Source organism: Numida meleagris, chromosome 4, assembly GCF_002078875.1.
Source record: "Numida meleagris isolate 19003 breed g44 Domestic line chromosome 4, NumMel1.0, whole genome shotgun sequence".
Lineage (NCBI taxonomy): Eukaryota > Metazoa > Chordata > Aves > Galliformes > Numididae > Numida > Numida meleagris.
Window position 1 is genome coordinate 6,540,845 of NC_034412.1, and position 17,605 is coordinate 6,558,449.

At 45.2% G+C, this 17,605-nt stretch overlaps 1 protein-coding gene and 1 long non-coding RNA gene across 9 annotated transcripts in view; one reads left to right on the plus strand and one right to left on the minus strand.

Moving 5' to 3' along the window:
• Positions 1-14,754, plus strand: part of LOC110398166 (calcium-activated potassium channel subunit beta-2) — a 116,767-nt gene extending 102,013 nt beyond the window's left edge. For 5 of the 8 annotated variants that reach the window (XM_021395587.1, XM_021395590.1, XM_021395591.1 and 2 more), the window contains 4 exons: positions 682-792; positions 5,708-5,878; positions 7,514-7,709; positions 12,606-14,754. In XM_021395587.1, the coding sequence (XP_021251262.1) occupies positions 682-792; positions 5,708-5,878; positions 7,514-7,709; positions 12,606-12,890 (763 nt within the window). In that variant the 3' untranslated portion in view covers positions 12,891-14,754. The remainder of the gene's footprint in view (positions 1-681; positions 793-5,707; positions 5,879-7,513; positions 7,710-12,605) is intronic. The other 3 variants (XM_021395588.1, XM_021395594.1, XM_021395593.1) reach the window with 3 other exon arrangements.
• LOC110398170 lies at positions 4,456-12,757 on the minus strand. Its single transcript, XR_002438241.1, has 2 exons — positions 12,619-12,757; positions 4,456-4,784 (listed from the first exon to the last, which is right to left on the minus strand). It is a non-coding gene; the product is annotated as an uncharacterized LOC110398170 (long non-coding RNA).

Here is a 17,605-nt window from a genome sequence, read left to right on the forward strand (position 1 = left end):
AGGGCCAAAGCGGAGAACGCACCACCTGTCTCACACCCCTGTGAAACAAAGAAGCCCCAGGCAGGAGCTTATTCTGCAGGATTTTAGAGAAATCTTGTGAAAAGCGATATTGGGAGAAAAATCCCTGAAGCCCAGTTTGAAATAGCAAGCAAACCATACTTTATTAACTTCTGAGAAAGCTCTACCTGATCTGGCCAAACGGTTTCGGGACAGTAATTTTCTGTGGGAAAAGACATCTTTGTCACATCAGATACATTTCCATAAAACACTGCATTTATGTCTCATACTTCTGCCTCATTCGGACACCTTTCCTGAGAGCCTCATCTCACTGAGGGACACTGTGCAGCCAATAAATTGCAATAAGCATGCATTTGCTTAAACAACAGCCACTTTTCCCAACAAAATACTGCCATAACATTGGATGCAGCTGTTACCTTTTCTTAAATTGCCAATGATTTCTTGTTCATGATGCAAAGCCTGCGCAGTGTGGAGCATATTTTCACCAGGGGGGCAAACGAGATTTATCCTTCATTCCCACTGCCAATTTGTCATTCTCATTATTTTACATCTCAGCTCAAGTTTATCAAATAACCCCTCCTGGGCACAGCCACAGCGGATCTGGGTGTAACTTGGTCTGCTGCACTGGATGAGCAGTGACAAAGACTATCCCTCTTCCCCTAGGTCTTTCCATCGTGCCACTGCAGCAAGCAAAGCCAACACTGGGCAACCCTCTAAAATGTTTATTTGGACCAGTGGCCGGAGCTCTACATCTTACAGACATGATGAGAAAAGGTAAATGGCATCAATGGTTGTCTCTGATGGGTTTGGAATTTCTGGGACCATGACCTGTCACTGCTCTACAGTGGTGGCAGTGGGGGAGGGAGGAGGGATGCAAAGCCCCTTGCCCCTCGTTCCCCCCCAGCTGCTCTCTGAGGTCCTGCTCTGAGGTTAGCACACGGCACACTTTAAAGCACACTAATCCCCAGAACAGGTTTGCAGCCATAGCTCCATGCCCTTCACAGGTGTCCTGTTCCCAGCTCCCAGCACACCCACGCCCTGCTCCAGACACAGCTCACAGCCTCCTCTCCCCCAGACACCTATACCTCCCCTTTACACATCAGTGTGATACATCCAGCTGCCTGAGATGCTTCCTGTTTCTGTGCATGCACACAAGGGGAGCATGCGTGCATGACACCGCACAGCAGCTGGCTGATGACAAACAGCTGGACAAGTGGCTGGCTTCTGGTCCAGCCCAGTTCAGCGGTGCTGCTGGAGGAAATAGGCTGACGGATAGGGGAATAAATGAGTTACTGGGTCTCTCGTGGGCAGGGAATTGCACAGAAGAGAAGGAAAGGGAAGGAGAAGTTTTAAGTCCACAGACAAAGGCAGCACCCAGTTGGGAATGAGAGAAGTTAAGTATCATTGCTAAGAGAACAATTGGCAGTAATGCTTAGGCTCATCCTTCCAAAATCTCTCTGCTTTGTAGTGAGATTTGCTGGACAGCTCATCTTGTCACCACTGAACACATTTCCCCTTCCTTTCTTTCCCCCTTCTCCCTTGCCTCCTCTCCTTCAGCTCTCCTTGCAGTCACTATTAACTGCAATCACAAAACATCAGACTCCAGTGAAACAAAACCAGAGGTCAGTGCAGCTACAGTGCCAATTAGCAAAACACACTCGTCAGTTATTCTAATGAGACATTACCGCAGGCATCTGCCTGGGAAAATATGTTTTGAGTTCAGGCACCAGAGCTGCCTGCAGGATGTCGGGTTTCTTTGGAGGACTGGCTAATTCACTGAACTCTGCTCTAAATGCCACAGAGGTGCTCGGCTCTTTGGATAATCCAATCCCAAATAAGTATTTTGAGGACCTGATCTTGGCAGAAGGTTTCCATGGACATTCAGTTGGAGCTGGACATCTAACTGCCTTCCGTACTTCTGCAAGCCTCTTCTGTAATTGAGTTTTCCCCAGGATTATGTTCCTCTGTCCCTACGAACAGGCCGTGGCAATTCCAGGTACCTTTGCTAGCTGTCAGAAGGGATTGAAGGAAGAGAAAATGAGAACAGGAGAGTGCTGACTGCAGCCTCAGGACTGCAGAAGAGAGGTGTGAACATGGAGCAAGTGCTCACAACGGGAGGAACCCACCCGTTGCTGGCTGACGGCAATTTTAACAGGTGTAAGGTCACTGGCAGCAGCACCATGTCATACAACCAGTACATTTCAGACAGATAACATCCCCTACATGACCCTTTCCTAGGAATCCTGTGCTCATTAAGCTTCAGACAGAAAGGCTGTCAGCTGGAGCAGCAAACTTATGGCAGCAAACAGCAGTCTGCTGCAGCAGCAGGTAACTTGCTGAGGGATAATTGCCTTCTCCAGGGTGGGGAGTGTCTCTTGGGCATCTGCTTTGGCAGGACCGAGGCCAAGAAGTGCATTCATTGCTATGTTTGAGAAATTTGCTGTTCCCCAACTGCCACTTCTTAGGCTTTGGAAACCTAGCCAAGACCTCATTACTTCTCAGCTGTTTGTTATGTTTTCCACAATGCAATAAGCTTGAAAAACGAAAGCACTGGTTGGGTGCAGTTCCGTTTGGTCTGTTTTGGAGGGGACCAGGTAGGAAACTGAGCAAAGTCCATTCTTAGCGACAGGAGCCACCACAGAGGTTCGTGCACGAGTTCCAGGGAGATATCCTGTTGCAATACCTCAAATAACAAGAACTGTTGCAGCTAAGCATCCCCAGAAAGGAAAAATGTAAATAAATTGGATTCTGAGTAGAAAATCCCCTGAGCACTAGGAATTCTGTGGTTAATATATGAGAGTTTTTTGACCTTTTTCTTCAAGGACTTCTGCTATCAGTAGATATCAGACATATGACTTCTGCATAATAACTGTGGTATCAGAGAAGAAGATGTAGGTTCAAAGTCATTCTGAATATTACCAGCAGACAGGAATCTCAACAGCCCTGCAGCCCACAGAGCAGGTGGGAAGCAAGTGGCAAGCCTAGTCCTTCACATTAGCTACTGCTAAAACATCTGTCCCCCACGATGGCAGAGAAAAGTCTTGGCTGCAGCAAATGCGAGCAGCTCTGTAGAAGATATGGAACTTCTTTATGAAGGTGATTAGATACTGTATTTCTCCTTGGCTGTAGCATTCAGGCTGACTAACATAACACACCCTCCTCTCCCTCCATCTGATGGCCTCATATGGAGCTGCTGACCGCCCTGCAGTGGGATCCCTGCCCTGCAGCCAGATCTGCAGAGGGACCGCCCTGCTCTGTCCGCCTCAGGCATGGTCATGGCCGAGGTTTCCTCTCTGGCAGCTGAACCAGGGGAGAGCAGCCAGCCCATATCCTGTGAGCAATTTGGCAAAGGGAACACTTCAGCTTGAAAATGATGATGAGAGCGAAGACCTTTTGTCCTTGGAGGTTTGCTTTCTATTAAATGTCTTTACAGAAGGTGGAGAGACCTTGTGTTTTGACAGCTGAGACATCCTTAAAAACAAAATACACCCACTTCCACATCAGTGTCGTATCTGGGGAGTTGCCATAGGTAATCACAATTATTAGATGGAGTCTGTGAGATGAGCAGTGACCTGTGTGCTGACAGCCCTGGGGTACAGAATCAGCCAGCCGAGCACAGCTCCCCTCCAGCTCTCCCAGTCCCTGGGCTGTGCCAAAAGTTCACACGTACTCAAAACCCACCCCACAGAGCAGCAAACACATGGGCAGGGTATAACAGCTGCTAAGGCAATGCTCAGGCTGCCCTGCTAGCAGCAAAATATTCTACACGTCCTTCAGTCCATGTTTTTCTACCTCGCACTCTTGGCTCAAGGCCATGTAGGAAGCATTTGCAACCATTCTCAATTAGCTATTTGTTTTTAAATTGTCCATTTGTATCCCTTTTATGTCCTAGCTGCTCTGGTGACACTGGTGAGCTATGGCTCTGTGTTTTATGTCTACACGCTGACATAAGTTATGCTGTGTGATGGGGTAATGTTCTGGAACTGCATGACAATTTCTGCCTTCCTGCCTGCTTCCATTTGAGAGCAATGCAAATCGTAATACCAGCTCTCAGAGTTAAACACAGATTGACAAATAATCATAAAAAAGTAGCATCAGATTATTACTCTACGTCACTTATTTGAAGGCAATGGCATCCACCACTTCACAAAACATTTTTCTCCCCAGCACCGGGGAAAATTTTGACAGGCAGAATTACCATTTCATTCCCAACTAGAAAAACACTGACAAGCTTTAAAGGATGGTTTTGAAGAGAAACCATGGACAGCCAAAGAAGTAAATTACAGAAGGATGAAGAAATATCAAAAGGTCTTAGTTATGGGGGACTGACTGCAGTGGCATCTGAGCACAGTTCTTGCTATAAAACCCCACACCACCTGTGCTTTGTTTGACTGTGACTCTTCACATAAACACAAATTCAATTCCAGTTTTAAGGAGTTTGTGATTAAACTTCTTTTTGTTTTTATTTTTACTGTGCTTATGTATGATTTTCCATCTGCCTCGACTGTATTCCTTCATCCCTTCTGGTGGCTGTAAGTGATATGGTTGGTCTGTCATCACACAGTGCTTCTTTCCAAGGTTGAGTGAAAGCTGGTGGTTCAGCATAAAGGAGTGGAGGGTTTGCAGTGTTGTTGATGTTGCTCACCTGCCATTTTGCAGACAGTAGAAGAGGAACCTCTTCCGCGTGTACTACCATGTCCGTGTTATGGTGGTGCCAGGGCTCAGAGGTGTGCGGTTCTCACGCTTCGGGTGCTGCCTGGATGATTCTAAAGAACCGTAACAGAAAACACAGGAGATTTTGACCAGCCTCAGGTCTGTAAGTACATTTTAAACCCACAAAGTTTGAGTGTGTTTGAAATGTACTCAAATATTTCCTTCTTCACCATTGTGTCCTCATGACCCATTGAATCATCAAAGGCTCAGAGATGAAAGGAGGACTTACGGTTAGAAAATGGAAAGGACTCTGCTGAAGGGGGAATGGTTTGTTGTATCTGCTTTTTTTAATCCCAGAACAAATAGCTTTAGTGAATAATTTTCTGCCAGGGTTTTCAATGTAATGAGTAATGGAGCTTCCAGAAAGATATTTTTAAAATAAATAAAGCAAATAAGCTCCCAATCAAATAAACCCACAGAAATCAATTGCAAAATCCCCAAAGTGTTTCATGAGCCTTGAGTCACGCTCAGGGCAGAACTTTTCCCAGACCACTAACCTGTAGGGAATCAGGAAAGAACACTGTCCCTTCACAAAATGTCAGTGACTACTTTCTTCAAGTTATATCCCACATACAGTAACATGAGTGTTGTTATCATATTTGACTGAAGAAAAGACACCCTGCATAAATAAATATCTTATAGTACCCTAAATTGGCATTGAGAAATCAAATTCATCTATAGCATAACTATTCTGAGCCAATGAAGCTGCACCAAAGAAGGACTTACTGAGCTGGCACGAGTGTCTAATCATTATATTCACAATAAGAGGTTTTTACCTTTTCAGAAACGGCTGTAATTTGTTTTGGAGCTGAATAATTTCCACCAGGTCAGAGTGAATCCATTGAAAAAGGACACCTGAGGACCCTTAAGCCTTTCTCTCCCACAAGATGGGTTTGGAGGTGGAACTGCCCACCCTAAAGAGGGTTCGTTGATTAAATATGAACTTTACATACAAATGTATTATTTTCAATCTCAGAAATATTTACCAAAAAATCAGGGATCACGATCTACTGGACAAAAGGAAAACAGTCACAGCCCTAAAAGCTGGAGAAGACCGGGCCATACTCCTCGGGCTGGCCATGATGGTGTGCTCGATCATGATGTACTTTCTCCTGGGAATCACCCTGCTGCGGTCCTACATGCAAAGGTAATTTTGGTGTGGTTACCCTGAGCTCACACACCCTGCTCCAGCTGACTTGTCATGGATTGTCCTTACGATTTTATTAAAGTTGCATAACTTCTCTTTTGGTCAACATAGATCATATTCTGCATTTCCTCCTCCTAAAATAAATTAGGCATAATGACAGTGAAAGCAAGCTGAGCAATGCAGGCATAAGTGAGGGAAAATTTAGATCCCTGTTTGACGAAATCTGATTCATAGACGTTAGCCTTGCTACAGTTTAAGGCAACCATAATATCCACATCAGCTGTTCTGCTGCCTGCTGAACCCTGTCAGCCCCCCAGCGCTTTGCTGCAAAGCCCAGGAAAACTCCAGAGAGAGAGCAAAAGTATTTAGCGGCCTCGAGAAAAAATACACTTCCAAATGAAAAATGGAGAATTAATTTGGAAAGAAATCCAGCTGCTGGATGTTGTTTTCCGTGTGGGTTATTGCTTTCACGTTAACAAGTGAAACCCTCCCAAAACACAGCGATTTGCTGAAAGTGAAGTATCGTCTTTCATCATTATTGTATTGTACTTAATATTTCCAAGGCCTTCTCTGGCTTCCTTCTCTGCTACAGAGCAGAAAGTTTGGCCTGTGATTCATTAGCAGTACTGGAAAGCAGATTTCGAGCACCAGCCCTATTTAAAATCCATCCTAGACAGTAATAAGACTGTCAACAATGTTTTTTCTGCTCTGATCAGCAAAGTTAAGGGAATGAAAAAAGTGGAACTGTGGATCAAAACGCTGGTCTGCATGCCCCAACTGAGGCACTGCCCAAAACTTGGCAGATGTTGGCTTATCCATGACAGGGTCTGTATTTAGATACCTAAAATAAGTGCCTGAAGTTAATTGGTATGAATTTCCTCAATTATATCACTGCAACCGCCAGAAAACATTCCTCCTTGACCCTGCCATGATAAGGAAGAGGAGCCATGATATGTGAGGATGAGCTGAATGCCAGCATCTTATCTGTGCAATAAAGGTATTTGTCCCTTTTTAAATCCAGGCAAAGTTTAGACTTCTGGAGACAGGGATCGAGGCCTTTTAAGTATCTCAGAGTATTTGCATTTCCAAACCACCCTCCTAGACCTTTCAGCAGTACCAGGGTCAACTGCAGAGGCTACTAAGGTCAAAATTGCTCGTGAGGAAAGCTGATTTATATAACAAACTATGTGAAAAAATACCCGAAGCACTTGTGAAGTATCAAATACTCCAACTTCACAAGTCTGCTGCGAGTAGGTGTTACGTTATTATCCCCACACATTAGTAAAACAGCAGTCAAAGGCAGAAGTGAGAAAAAGAAGGGTTTCTGCAGGTATCTGCTTGTGAATGCCCATACCCCAGCAATGAGAAGTTGTCCTCCCTCTTGAGCTGAGCTGGATGCCATGGTTAATGGCTGGGGCTCGGCTCACAGCATCCCATCACACAGTCCCAGTTGTGATGTGCTCTCCCCTTCTCTGCTGATTCCTTCTGATCTCAGACATACCTTCTTCAGACTCCAGCCCTGGCTCAAAGCCCTTCAAGATGCCCCACGTATATCCCTGATGGAAATTCTGAGCTGCAGTCTGTGCTTATCGCCCATTCTAGCCATGCTCTGACATCTCCTTTTTTCTGCTTTAGCGTCTGGACGGAAGAAGCTCAGTGCTCGCTTCTCAACGCATCCATCACCGAAACCTTCAACTGCTCGTTTAGCTGCGGCCCAGACTGCTGGAAAATCTCTCAGTACCCCTGCCTGCAGGTGTACGTCAATCTCACTTCTTCTGGCCAGAAGCTTCTGCTCTACCACACCGAAGAAACAATGAAAATTAATTCTGAGGTAGGAGCACAGAATGAAATTTCTTCCTAAATGGATTTCTGGAGGGCAGCTCACTGTGTTATAGCTATTCCCTGTTTTAAAGTGATATAAGGCTTGCAGCTCCTGCTTCCCTGGTAAACACAGAACAGAGAAAACAGAGAGCAGTGCCCAGAGAGAGCTTCCATCACTGAAGGGGGATGTTCTCCTCCCTCCACCCCATGCAGACAGCACATCCTGCACGGTATCATGGTCCCGGGGAGGATGCCTCCCTCATACCCCCCAGTGCTGGGGTCACAGATGGTGCAAATATGCTAAAGGTTTACAGAAAAGAGACTGTCAAGATATAAGATGTAGATAAAAAAATAATAATAAAAGGCAGACTAAGATGCTAGTCCCTTTTCTCACACAATTTCCCCAATTCCAGAATTTGAAACCAAAAATACTTTTAACAGAAGAACTCTCCTCTCTGCTTCGGCAAGTGTGACACCCAGCATGACTCAGTGCAGGTGGGACAGAGACAGCTCCTGCCTGGAGGCTGCGATGCAGGCAGCGGGTACGCAGGCAGCAAGCGCACAGACGGCTCGCAGGCAGCACCGCTCCGAGCAGCGCCTGCTCACAGGTGGCTGCGAGCTGCCTCTGCGATGCTACAGATGGGGCTGTGACACATCCCTCTACCATTTCCCCTTCCGAGCATCCCCAGCGCTGGGTGCCAAGGACCACGGGCTGCAGCAAGATGGGATGCAGCTCAGTCGTGAGGCTTTAACTTCGTAGTTATCCAAGGTCACTGAACCCCGAACTACAGGCATGCTGCAGTCCGCAATGGCAGAGTCCCGGTTCAAGCAGCTGACAATGTAACCTATTGTATTTCTATTTATGGCAGCAGTTCAGGAGACCAAATTACTTCTGTATATTAAGATGAAGTGATATTAAAAAGAGTCAAAGCACCGAGTGGTTGCGCAGGGCTGGTTATTCTGCTGGATAATTAGCTCCTGTGGCTGAGAGACGAAGTCCTTTGGAGCCGAGGTGTGAAATGCAGCAGTGTCCCCATTCCACCCCATCAGTGCAGAAATAAGGCACCCTCAGCCCATTTTCCAGCACCCACAAGCCAGGGCAGACCTGACTCTCTGCTGGGACAGAAGTAAAACCCAGTGATTTGATTAAAACAGATCAGACCAGTCTCTGCGCTCTACTGGGTTCAAGTAAATCAGGAGGTTTAGCATAAATCTTCACATTCTGCTACTGATTTTTGTTTGCCAAAAACAGATTTTGAAATTCTCCCAAACACCTTCACCTCTTAATTTAATGTGGGCACAGTTAATACTCCTCCGGCCCAAGGTTGTTTTACAGGTTAAGCTCTGCTCTCGAGAGGATTCCTAGGTTTTCCTCATGCGCTGCTGGCTATGTGACCTGAATCCAAACACAGTTTTCAATGGATGCTCGCCATGTCTGTAAAATACCTGGCTGGGATCAGCAGAGCCTCCACGCTTCAGGCCAGCACAGCCCGTTTCAGCAGGGACCCTCTCTTCCCAAACCTTTTTGAAGATCTGCATTAGGTGGCAGAGGCACTGGAACAACTCCTGCTATAAATCTCCCCTCCTTGGACATCAGGGGAAGGATGTCCCGTTTCAGTCCCAAGGGTTATCACAGCCTTAGCACAACGCATGGCTACAGACTAGATAGCAAGGTATTTTCCCAAAAGACAGAGGGAAATGCCAAAAACCCCACACCTGTTCAACCCATGCTCAGTACTCACCACCTTCTTCCTGCTTCATCACACCTTCCCAGCAAATCCACCCCGCCCCCTGCATCCATGTCCCAGCAAGCTGTTCACCCTAACCAGACACTGGACTGTTTTTGTGGTTCCCCCTATTCCTCTACCCACCCCTACCTTGCAGGTCTGCATTCCCCATCTTCCTCCTTGCCAAACAAGCCAGACAGTAGCCTGTCCTGGCTCACTGAGCCCCGACACAGATGAGGATGTGCAGAGATGTTATACACCAGCACACACAACCTCCAAGAGGTCCCCCTGCCTCGCTGTGCACCACCGCGCATGCCAAGCAGCACCTGCAGCCCATCTCTCCCCTCTTGCCAGCAGCAAAATGAGCAGAATGCACTTTGATTTTAAATAATGATTAATCTAGGAGAGTTGGTACCTAACGGAGCTGCTTTCCCACATGGCACGGTGAGGAACAGGTGCCATTTATATTGAGACATACGGCATGCCGCTGCCAGTCTCAATGGGAAGTAAATGGATGCCAGCTGAGCTGCTCAAGCCTATCCCAGAAAAGCATCCTCAGTTTTTCATGGCTTGTCATTGCTCTCACTGTCTGCGCTTCATCTCTAGCCCTTAAGGCAAGACCAGTCCCTTGCCAATACTACAATCACGGCAGCTTAAATACTTTCATGGCTATGCTTTTCTTACTTGGTTGCCAGACACTGTAAGAGTCAGTGAGGGAGCTACACTGGGCATTGTGCCCCGCACCCAGAGCAAGCTGTGATGCCAAGGGAGGGCTGAGCAGCGTAGAACAGCTCCAAAAGCCCCAGTTCCATTCCGTAGTACATCATTTTGATTCCTTTCATGTCACCACTGGTTTATATCCATGCTTCATAAGTGAGGTAAGCAAGCAGGATCATCAGAACCAGTGACGTGCTTGCCCAGAGTTGTTGTGTGGTCTCCATCCATGGAGATGCTCACAGCTTAATTGGCTTTGGGTTGGATGTGTTGAGAGGCAGATAACCTGTACAAACTGCCCAATCCTTTAAATTAGAAAAGTAGGGCTGGAAATCTAGCAAGTCCTCTTTATAACTACACAGCATGTGCTCTTTGTGATCAGATTGCAGGTAACACAAGAGGCACTTTTCCCATGTTTTATCACAGAATTCTTACTTGAGACAGAGGTCCAGACAAAGTTTACTTCCATATTTGCAGACCTCCAGGTGTTTGGCAATGCAGAATTGTAATAAAGCAGCGCAGCTTTAGTAGTTTACATTCACAGACACAGCATAAGAATGGCAGATATAAAATTCCCTGCCAAGCACTGGAGAAAACTAAATGACAATCAAACCAAAGAAAACACTGCAAGCATCCCATTATCTGCGTCTGCCTTCCTGCCTGCCCATCACCTACGCAATGCTCAGAACTGAAACAAGGACATTTGCACATGGAGCGAAGGGCACCCGTTATCTTGAAGCATTAGATGATTTTGGCACGAGGAGCCTGGCTGTGATGCAGAGCATATCAAGCTCCCTTGCATGACTGCCTTCCATGGCTTCATCACTTCAAACCCACTTGGCTCAGGCAGCCCAACCAGCCCGACACGGCCGGTGGCTCTGCGTAGGAAGCAACAGCTCGAGTTCTGCTTCTGCATCAGGTCTGCTTCAAAACTGCTTGCAGAATACTCAAGCCTGCAGGAAGCCAGGATCCTCAGGACCTCCCCGCTGCGCACTTGGGACATTTCTGCAGACTTTGATTCCAGGAATCTGTCATCACTGGGGCTTTTAGATGTCTGCTGTTTTCTGACAAGAGGAGAGGACTGTGCAAGAGCGGCCAAGTCCCCATTCAGTCTCCTCTCTCAGGACAGTAGCAGCTGTGACTTCAAGAAACAAAAATATCTCGCACCAAACTTGCAATAAAAAAAAGCCAACGAAGCATCAGAGCTGGAAATATTGCTGCCAGGACCATGATAGGATGATTCACTAAAAGAAAATTAGGTACAGCTTCACTGACAATTTTCCCCTACTGACTAGATTATGATCTATTAAAGAGTCACAGACACTGGAAGAGGGCTTGCAGCTTTGGACGTTTAAGACAAAGCTGGGCAGAGTGCAAGAGAATATCCTGGGGGGAGCAGCCCTGCACCAGCAGGAAGATGGATGAGATACTACTGCCCTGATATTTTCCATCTTTAATTTCTAGAGCTCTATGAAATATTCATTATGGCAGGCCGACATGCTCTACCCTCAATGCTGCAGTCGGCTAACTCCAGACAATCTTCCTGCCGTGCAGCAGATCACATTCTGGGCTAATAAACTTGCCAATGAATCAATCAAATCCTGTTATGAGGTTAATCCTTGAATCATTATTAGGACTAGAGATTTGTCTCAGTACGTTATGAAAAGTCACAGTGTAGTCATGAAAAAGAACAGAGGGACATTTATAAAGTTTATAACTTAAAACAATAATAATAAAAAGCCACACATTGCATTAATTTAATAAAGACATCTCTTTTCCTTCAAAAAACTCCCTTGCTGTCATTAAGTTATCTAAATTTAACTATCACCCCACACAAGCAAGACCAGCAGTGCAGGCAGGGCCCAAGAACAAGTTTAGCAACAGCCCAAGAGCCAGGGCTGAGCTCCAGCAAGAGGTGAAGTCACTAGGAAAATCTGCATTTTCTCCTTGGCTTTCTATTTGTCCTTAACTGAGGCACTGCCCCTAATGGAAGATTTGTGTTAAGGTTTCTTGTTGGCCTTTCCCTCTGCGAGCAAACTCCCATGACTACAGAGATCATTTTGATCCCATGCAAGCCAGACCTGAGCTGCCAGATTCGTATTTACAGCAAGTCAATTACCCATCTCACTGCAAGGGTATGCGTGCCACTTAAGATGAAGAGGTGCTTCATCAGTTTCATTTTTGCATGTGTAAATTAGCAATAATAATGTATTCACCTATCTCACGAGGCCGCTGTGCAGATTAAAGCATTAATGTTTGTACAGCACTTGTAGGCTCTCCAATGGGAAATTCTGTAGATGTACAAAATATTGAGTTTTGTCTGGGATTAATTTATTATTAGCTTAATAGTATTGCGCTCTTATTATAGAAAGCATAATCATCTTGAGATTTTCCTGCTTGCCACCTGAAAACAGACATTGTATCTGGTTTGGAGATGCATTTTTCTCCCTCCTGTTTCTCCCCAGTGTTCGTACATACCCAAGTGCGGCAAGAATTACGAGGAATCCATGTCAATGGTGAACGTTGTGATGGAAAACTTCCGGAAGTATCAACGCTTCTCCTGCTTCTATGATCCTGAGGGCACTCAGAAAAACGTGATATTGACCAAACTGTACAGCTCCAACGTGCTGTTCCACTCGCTCTTCTGGCCCACATGCATGATGATCGGTGGTGTTGCCATCGTTGCAATGGTAAAGCTGACTCAGTACCTTTCTCTCCTCTGCGAGAGAATCCAAAGGATCAACAGATAAGAATGAAAACTTCTCCAAGAGTTAATTACAGAAAAAATACTGTTTTCTCATTCTTCACCAAAGAACCTTAAGTTTGTAATGTGCAAGTCTGTTATAAGTTCCTTACTATATTCTTATAAGTAGAGCAATAATGCAAAAGCTGTTCTATATGCAAACATGATGTTATTATTATGCAGACAACTGAAAAAATTACTGTTTGTGTTGATCATCTTGTTTGATGCTGAGACTTGTACTTCTTTCTTGTCTATTTTGGGCTCAGTGTGACCATTTGCCAAGCTCAGTCAATTGACTTTTTCAATGTAAAGGATTCTGGGGGAATTCACACCTGGACAAAGGGCAGCAAATGACTCGTGCATCACTGAGGTCTCACCTCTGACTCAGCCCTGTCAATGGATTTCTGCTTTTGCCTTTTTATTATTGGCTGTGGGGAAAAAAATTAGGGAAACTACAGAGGTTTTTCTATGAGCAAGTGGCACAACACAGACTATTGCGAGGCCAGGATAAGCTCGAGTATTTTCAGCCTAACTAGGACTTGGTGATGCTATGTGTTAGCTCCCCCAGTTCAGAAGTAAATTTGACCCTATGGTCTGTACAGTCTTTTGCAAAACACTTTGGAGTTTTATTTATTTAATACTATAATTTTCTTGACTTACCAACAGCATCTTTGTCATCTGCAGAAGCTGTAGCCAAAAAAAAAAAATATTACGACAACAACGAAAATCACCTTGTTCCATTTTCTACTTCAGTCTGAGCCCTGATGATGGAGACGGGACCAGAACACCTTATGTAAAGGTTTATTACTCATTTGTCATGTATTTGCTACCATATCACTGTAAAGAAAATAACACAATCAGCTATTTTTTCATTTTTTACTTCCAACTATTTTAGATTTTTTACTTGATATATATACAGATATATATATATAAAGAAAAGCTATATTATATCTAGTTGTGTATCGGAACTTGATTATGGGGTGGTGGCTTTTTTGTTTTTACCAACTGAAAAGTGAACAACATAAATCATGTATTCATAACCTTCAGCCTTGGATAATATCATAACGTGGAGGAGCGGCACTGCGGGATCCCATCCAATATTCATGATGTTGTGTCAGGCAAAGGTCCCTACTGCTGTAACATCTGAAATGACAAAAATCTAATCCAATTCTACAGCTCTTATTAACTGAATTGTTAGATAATAATCATAATACTTTTGGAAATCTCTCCTGACCTGAACTCAGTACGCAGTTCTGGCTGAAGTGAATTCTGATTTAAAATGCCCAGGTGCAATGATTTATTGGAAAAACTCGTGTTTTCTTCTAATATGTTGTCCTACCTGTCATGTATTTACCATAGGGATATTGCAGGTCTGATTTCACACACACTACAGTCATGATTTCTGCATAATTTATTTTTATTCCCCCGTAGAAAACATTCCTTTTATGCTGTGTTTAAAGGCACCTCTCATAGTTTCTCACTTCGCACTTAGTCTGAAGGACAAATGCAGGCTGTGAATTCACTGCCCATCAGTTCAAAGGAATCGTTTACAGGCCTATCCAAACCAAGAAACTAAGATTTCTCCTCTCAGAAAGACTGCAAAGCAAATCTTCTGCCTCCTTCATCTCTATATAAGTACCTTTCTGCAACATAGCATTAAAAATTTCAAGATGTTATGAAACTTTATAAGTCATGCAAGTGTAACACGAGCTGTTAAAAAAAAAAGTTCTAAGCAGTGAAAATGAATCTGCAATCTTGTAATCAGTAGCATAATTTTCCTTAGGTAAATAAATGCCTGAAGGGCGGGGGTATAATCAGGGTTCCAAAGGTATGTAATAAAAATATTAAATTAAATCTTCCAGATTTCAATATCTTCTGCATTCAGACCTGGCTTGTTTCATTAGACTTTCCTTATAGCTCCTGCTGCTAAGAAATCAGGAGTGTTGATGCAACAGGGAATTCACAAAGGTTTCTGTGAATATTTTTTGGATCAATTTGTCCAGTTCACATGGAAACCACCACAGCAGATCTGGGCGCACTCACCATCAGTGGGACCAGTGTGGCAAAGTCTTTGTTGGGCAGAAAGCTCTGCTCTGTCCCCAGCAAAAGCTGTCCCTTTTGGGACATATTTGGGAGCAGTACAGCCACACAGCTCCCAGTTTTCTTCCTTTACAACACTGCTTTCCCTTCAAGCAGAGGGGATTGCCCCATGCTGGTGCCCATCTGTCCCCCATTCAACCCCCTGCTGCCACCCAAGCCAAAGGAAGGGCTGTGCTGCCAATCTCAGCTCACAAATCTGACATCACCCCAGGATCGTGCATGACAACCAGGCTGCCCACACTGGTGCCATTCGGTGCTGATGGAGCTCCTGACATGCTGCACGCTGCTCTCGCTACCAGCGCTCCCTGCGGGTGATGCACCTTGATGCTGCTGCTTTCTGTAATCATTTTTGTTGACACTAACAGAGAGATCCATGTGATAGCAAAATAACTTGAGTAATTGGATGGAGCGAGGTAAAACAGTAATTTTAAAGGAAATTATCTGCTTGGCACAGTTAAACCCCCACTGAAGTGTTAGCACTGCAAACGCAATGTTGACAGCTCCTGCTGCCCCAAAGAGGAGTACTTTGGTGGGGATGCGCTGCTCTACTTCTCTAACACCATTTCAATATCATTTTGAGCTGCTGCAAAATGGATATTCTTGTAGGCAGCACGAATGAGAAACGTCTCCTATCCAGACACGGCTCTAGGCATGAATTTGAGCATCCATGCAAACCCACAGCATTCCTGAGGTTGGTCACAGAACCATTAAGATTGAAAAAGGCCACTATAATCACCTAGACCAACCATCACCACCATGCCCACTAAACGCTGACGCTTCCTGGCACAATCATCTCACCCCGTATCCCAGCTGGGGCAGGAGAGAGCAACCAGGGCTGCAAAACTCCCAATGGAAAAGTGCCACAGAAAAACATCAGCGCAGTGCTCGGAGGCACTGAGACCCACTCACGGGGTTTAGAGCACACATAATGCTCCTGGTGGAACATTCACACAGCCTTTTTAATAGGTATTTTCTAAATTAGATTATTTACTTCGGGTCTTATTTCTATTCTGGAACAACTGTGAACAAATGTGACCAACCCTGCTGCAGTTCTCTGAAACTTGGCACCTTGCTGCAGACCTACTAAATGTCACCAGCTAGGACAACAGAGCACAGTTGAGTTTAGCTCTTCTATTTGAGCAGACATCTCTTTTCTCTCACAAAACGTACCCAGAGTGCAAGCAGTAGAAGTTGGAGGTAAGTGCAGAAAAGTAGAAAGTGGGCTCAGGAAATCAGAGAGCTGCACACCTTGAGAAGACACAGTGCCAAGATCTCAGACCTGGCACAAAGTCCCAGGGCAAAGCTGGGGACACGGCCACCGTCCCCACCTTGGGGACTCACTGCTCTTTCAACATGGCCACATCACAGAGCGACCACTGCTAGCCAAAGATGAGCCCCACACATTCAGTGGGGGGTTCTCAGGCAGCACAGCAGCTTTTGGTCAGACTGAAGTGGGCATCCCAAAAGTGGTGGCCAGCAGAGGCTGCTGGCATGGCAAAAGGCACAGCACAGCTTGGTGAAGAGGACTCAAAGCTGTGCCTGCTGTCGGCCTGGCCAGGCAGACTCCAGCACCTATGTTACAGAAACTGCAGCCTTGCAGCAATGCAGTATAACCTCTAGAGGAAACAGCAATTTCAATGTGACAGCACCTTAAGAACCAGGCAGCTAATTCTCCTTCTCATCCAATAGTGTCCTTACTAAAAGAAGAAAAAGAGCTGCAGCTTTTCAAGTGGATTGAACCATCTCTGCAGCAATGCAACCTTGCAGCGTCAGAATCCGAGCATGATAGCATCAGCTCTCCATTAGGTGCTGCACTGCTCATCATTTATCATAGACCCAGGGAAAAAAACACTTTTCTGCTTCACTAAGCTCCCTGAGCTTGTCACTTCCCAGCACTCAGAGTCCAGAAGGAAATTGCAGTTTGTGGTGTACCCAAACATTTCACAACTGCATATAGACTCTGCCAAGTGGTTTGGGTTATCTGGGGAAAAACTACTTAGTTTGAAACATTTTGAAAATGCAATGTTTCCATTTCTCAGTTTGACCCACTGCTGCCTGCTGAAATCCAGGAGAGGAGCAGCTTTCCTACTAGGGATGCTTGAACAATAAATATAATAGTTCCTCTGATGCGAAACAAAGCTTTTGGCAATTGCTTGGTTCAGTGAACGTTTTGAAGAATTTATTTTTAGAGGCTGACTGGTGACACGTTTCTTCTCTTCCATTCTCCTCAACCATCAGAGGAGCACGGGATCGGTCACAGGGACGCAGCCACCAGCGGCACCCCCCAACCCCAGAGACATTGCTGGTCACAGCCATGAGTAAAGCAGAGCATCAGAGCCTACAGCACCACAGCACCAGGAGGGGAAGGAGAAAAGCAGCATTTATCCATCATGACCAGGGCAGCAGTAGTACAGCTGGTGACAGCTCCCAGTGCCTATGTCCTCAGCAACCTGGAGAGGTCCATTTTAGTTGGAAATGCTACCAGGTGAACTGACACCGGGCTTTTTTTTTTTTTAATGAATTGATTTTCTTCAAACATTGAAAAATACGTTATAAATAGAAGACTCCTCCCTACAAGCCTGCATCCTTTATATAGTTCTCCATTTTCATACAGGGAGCTGG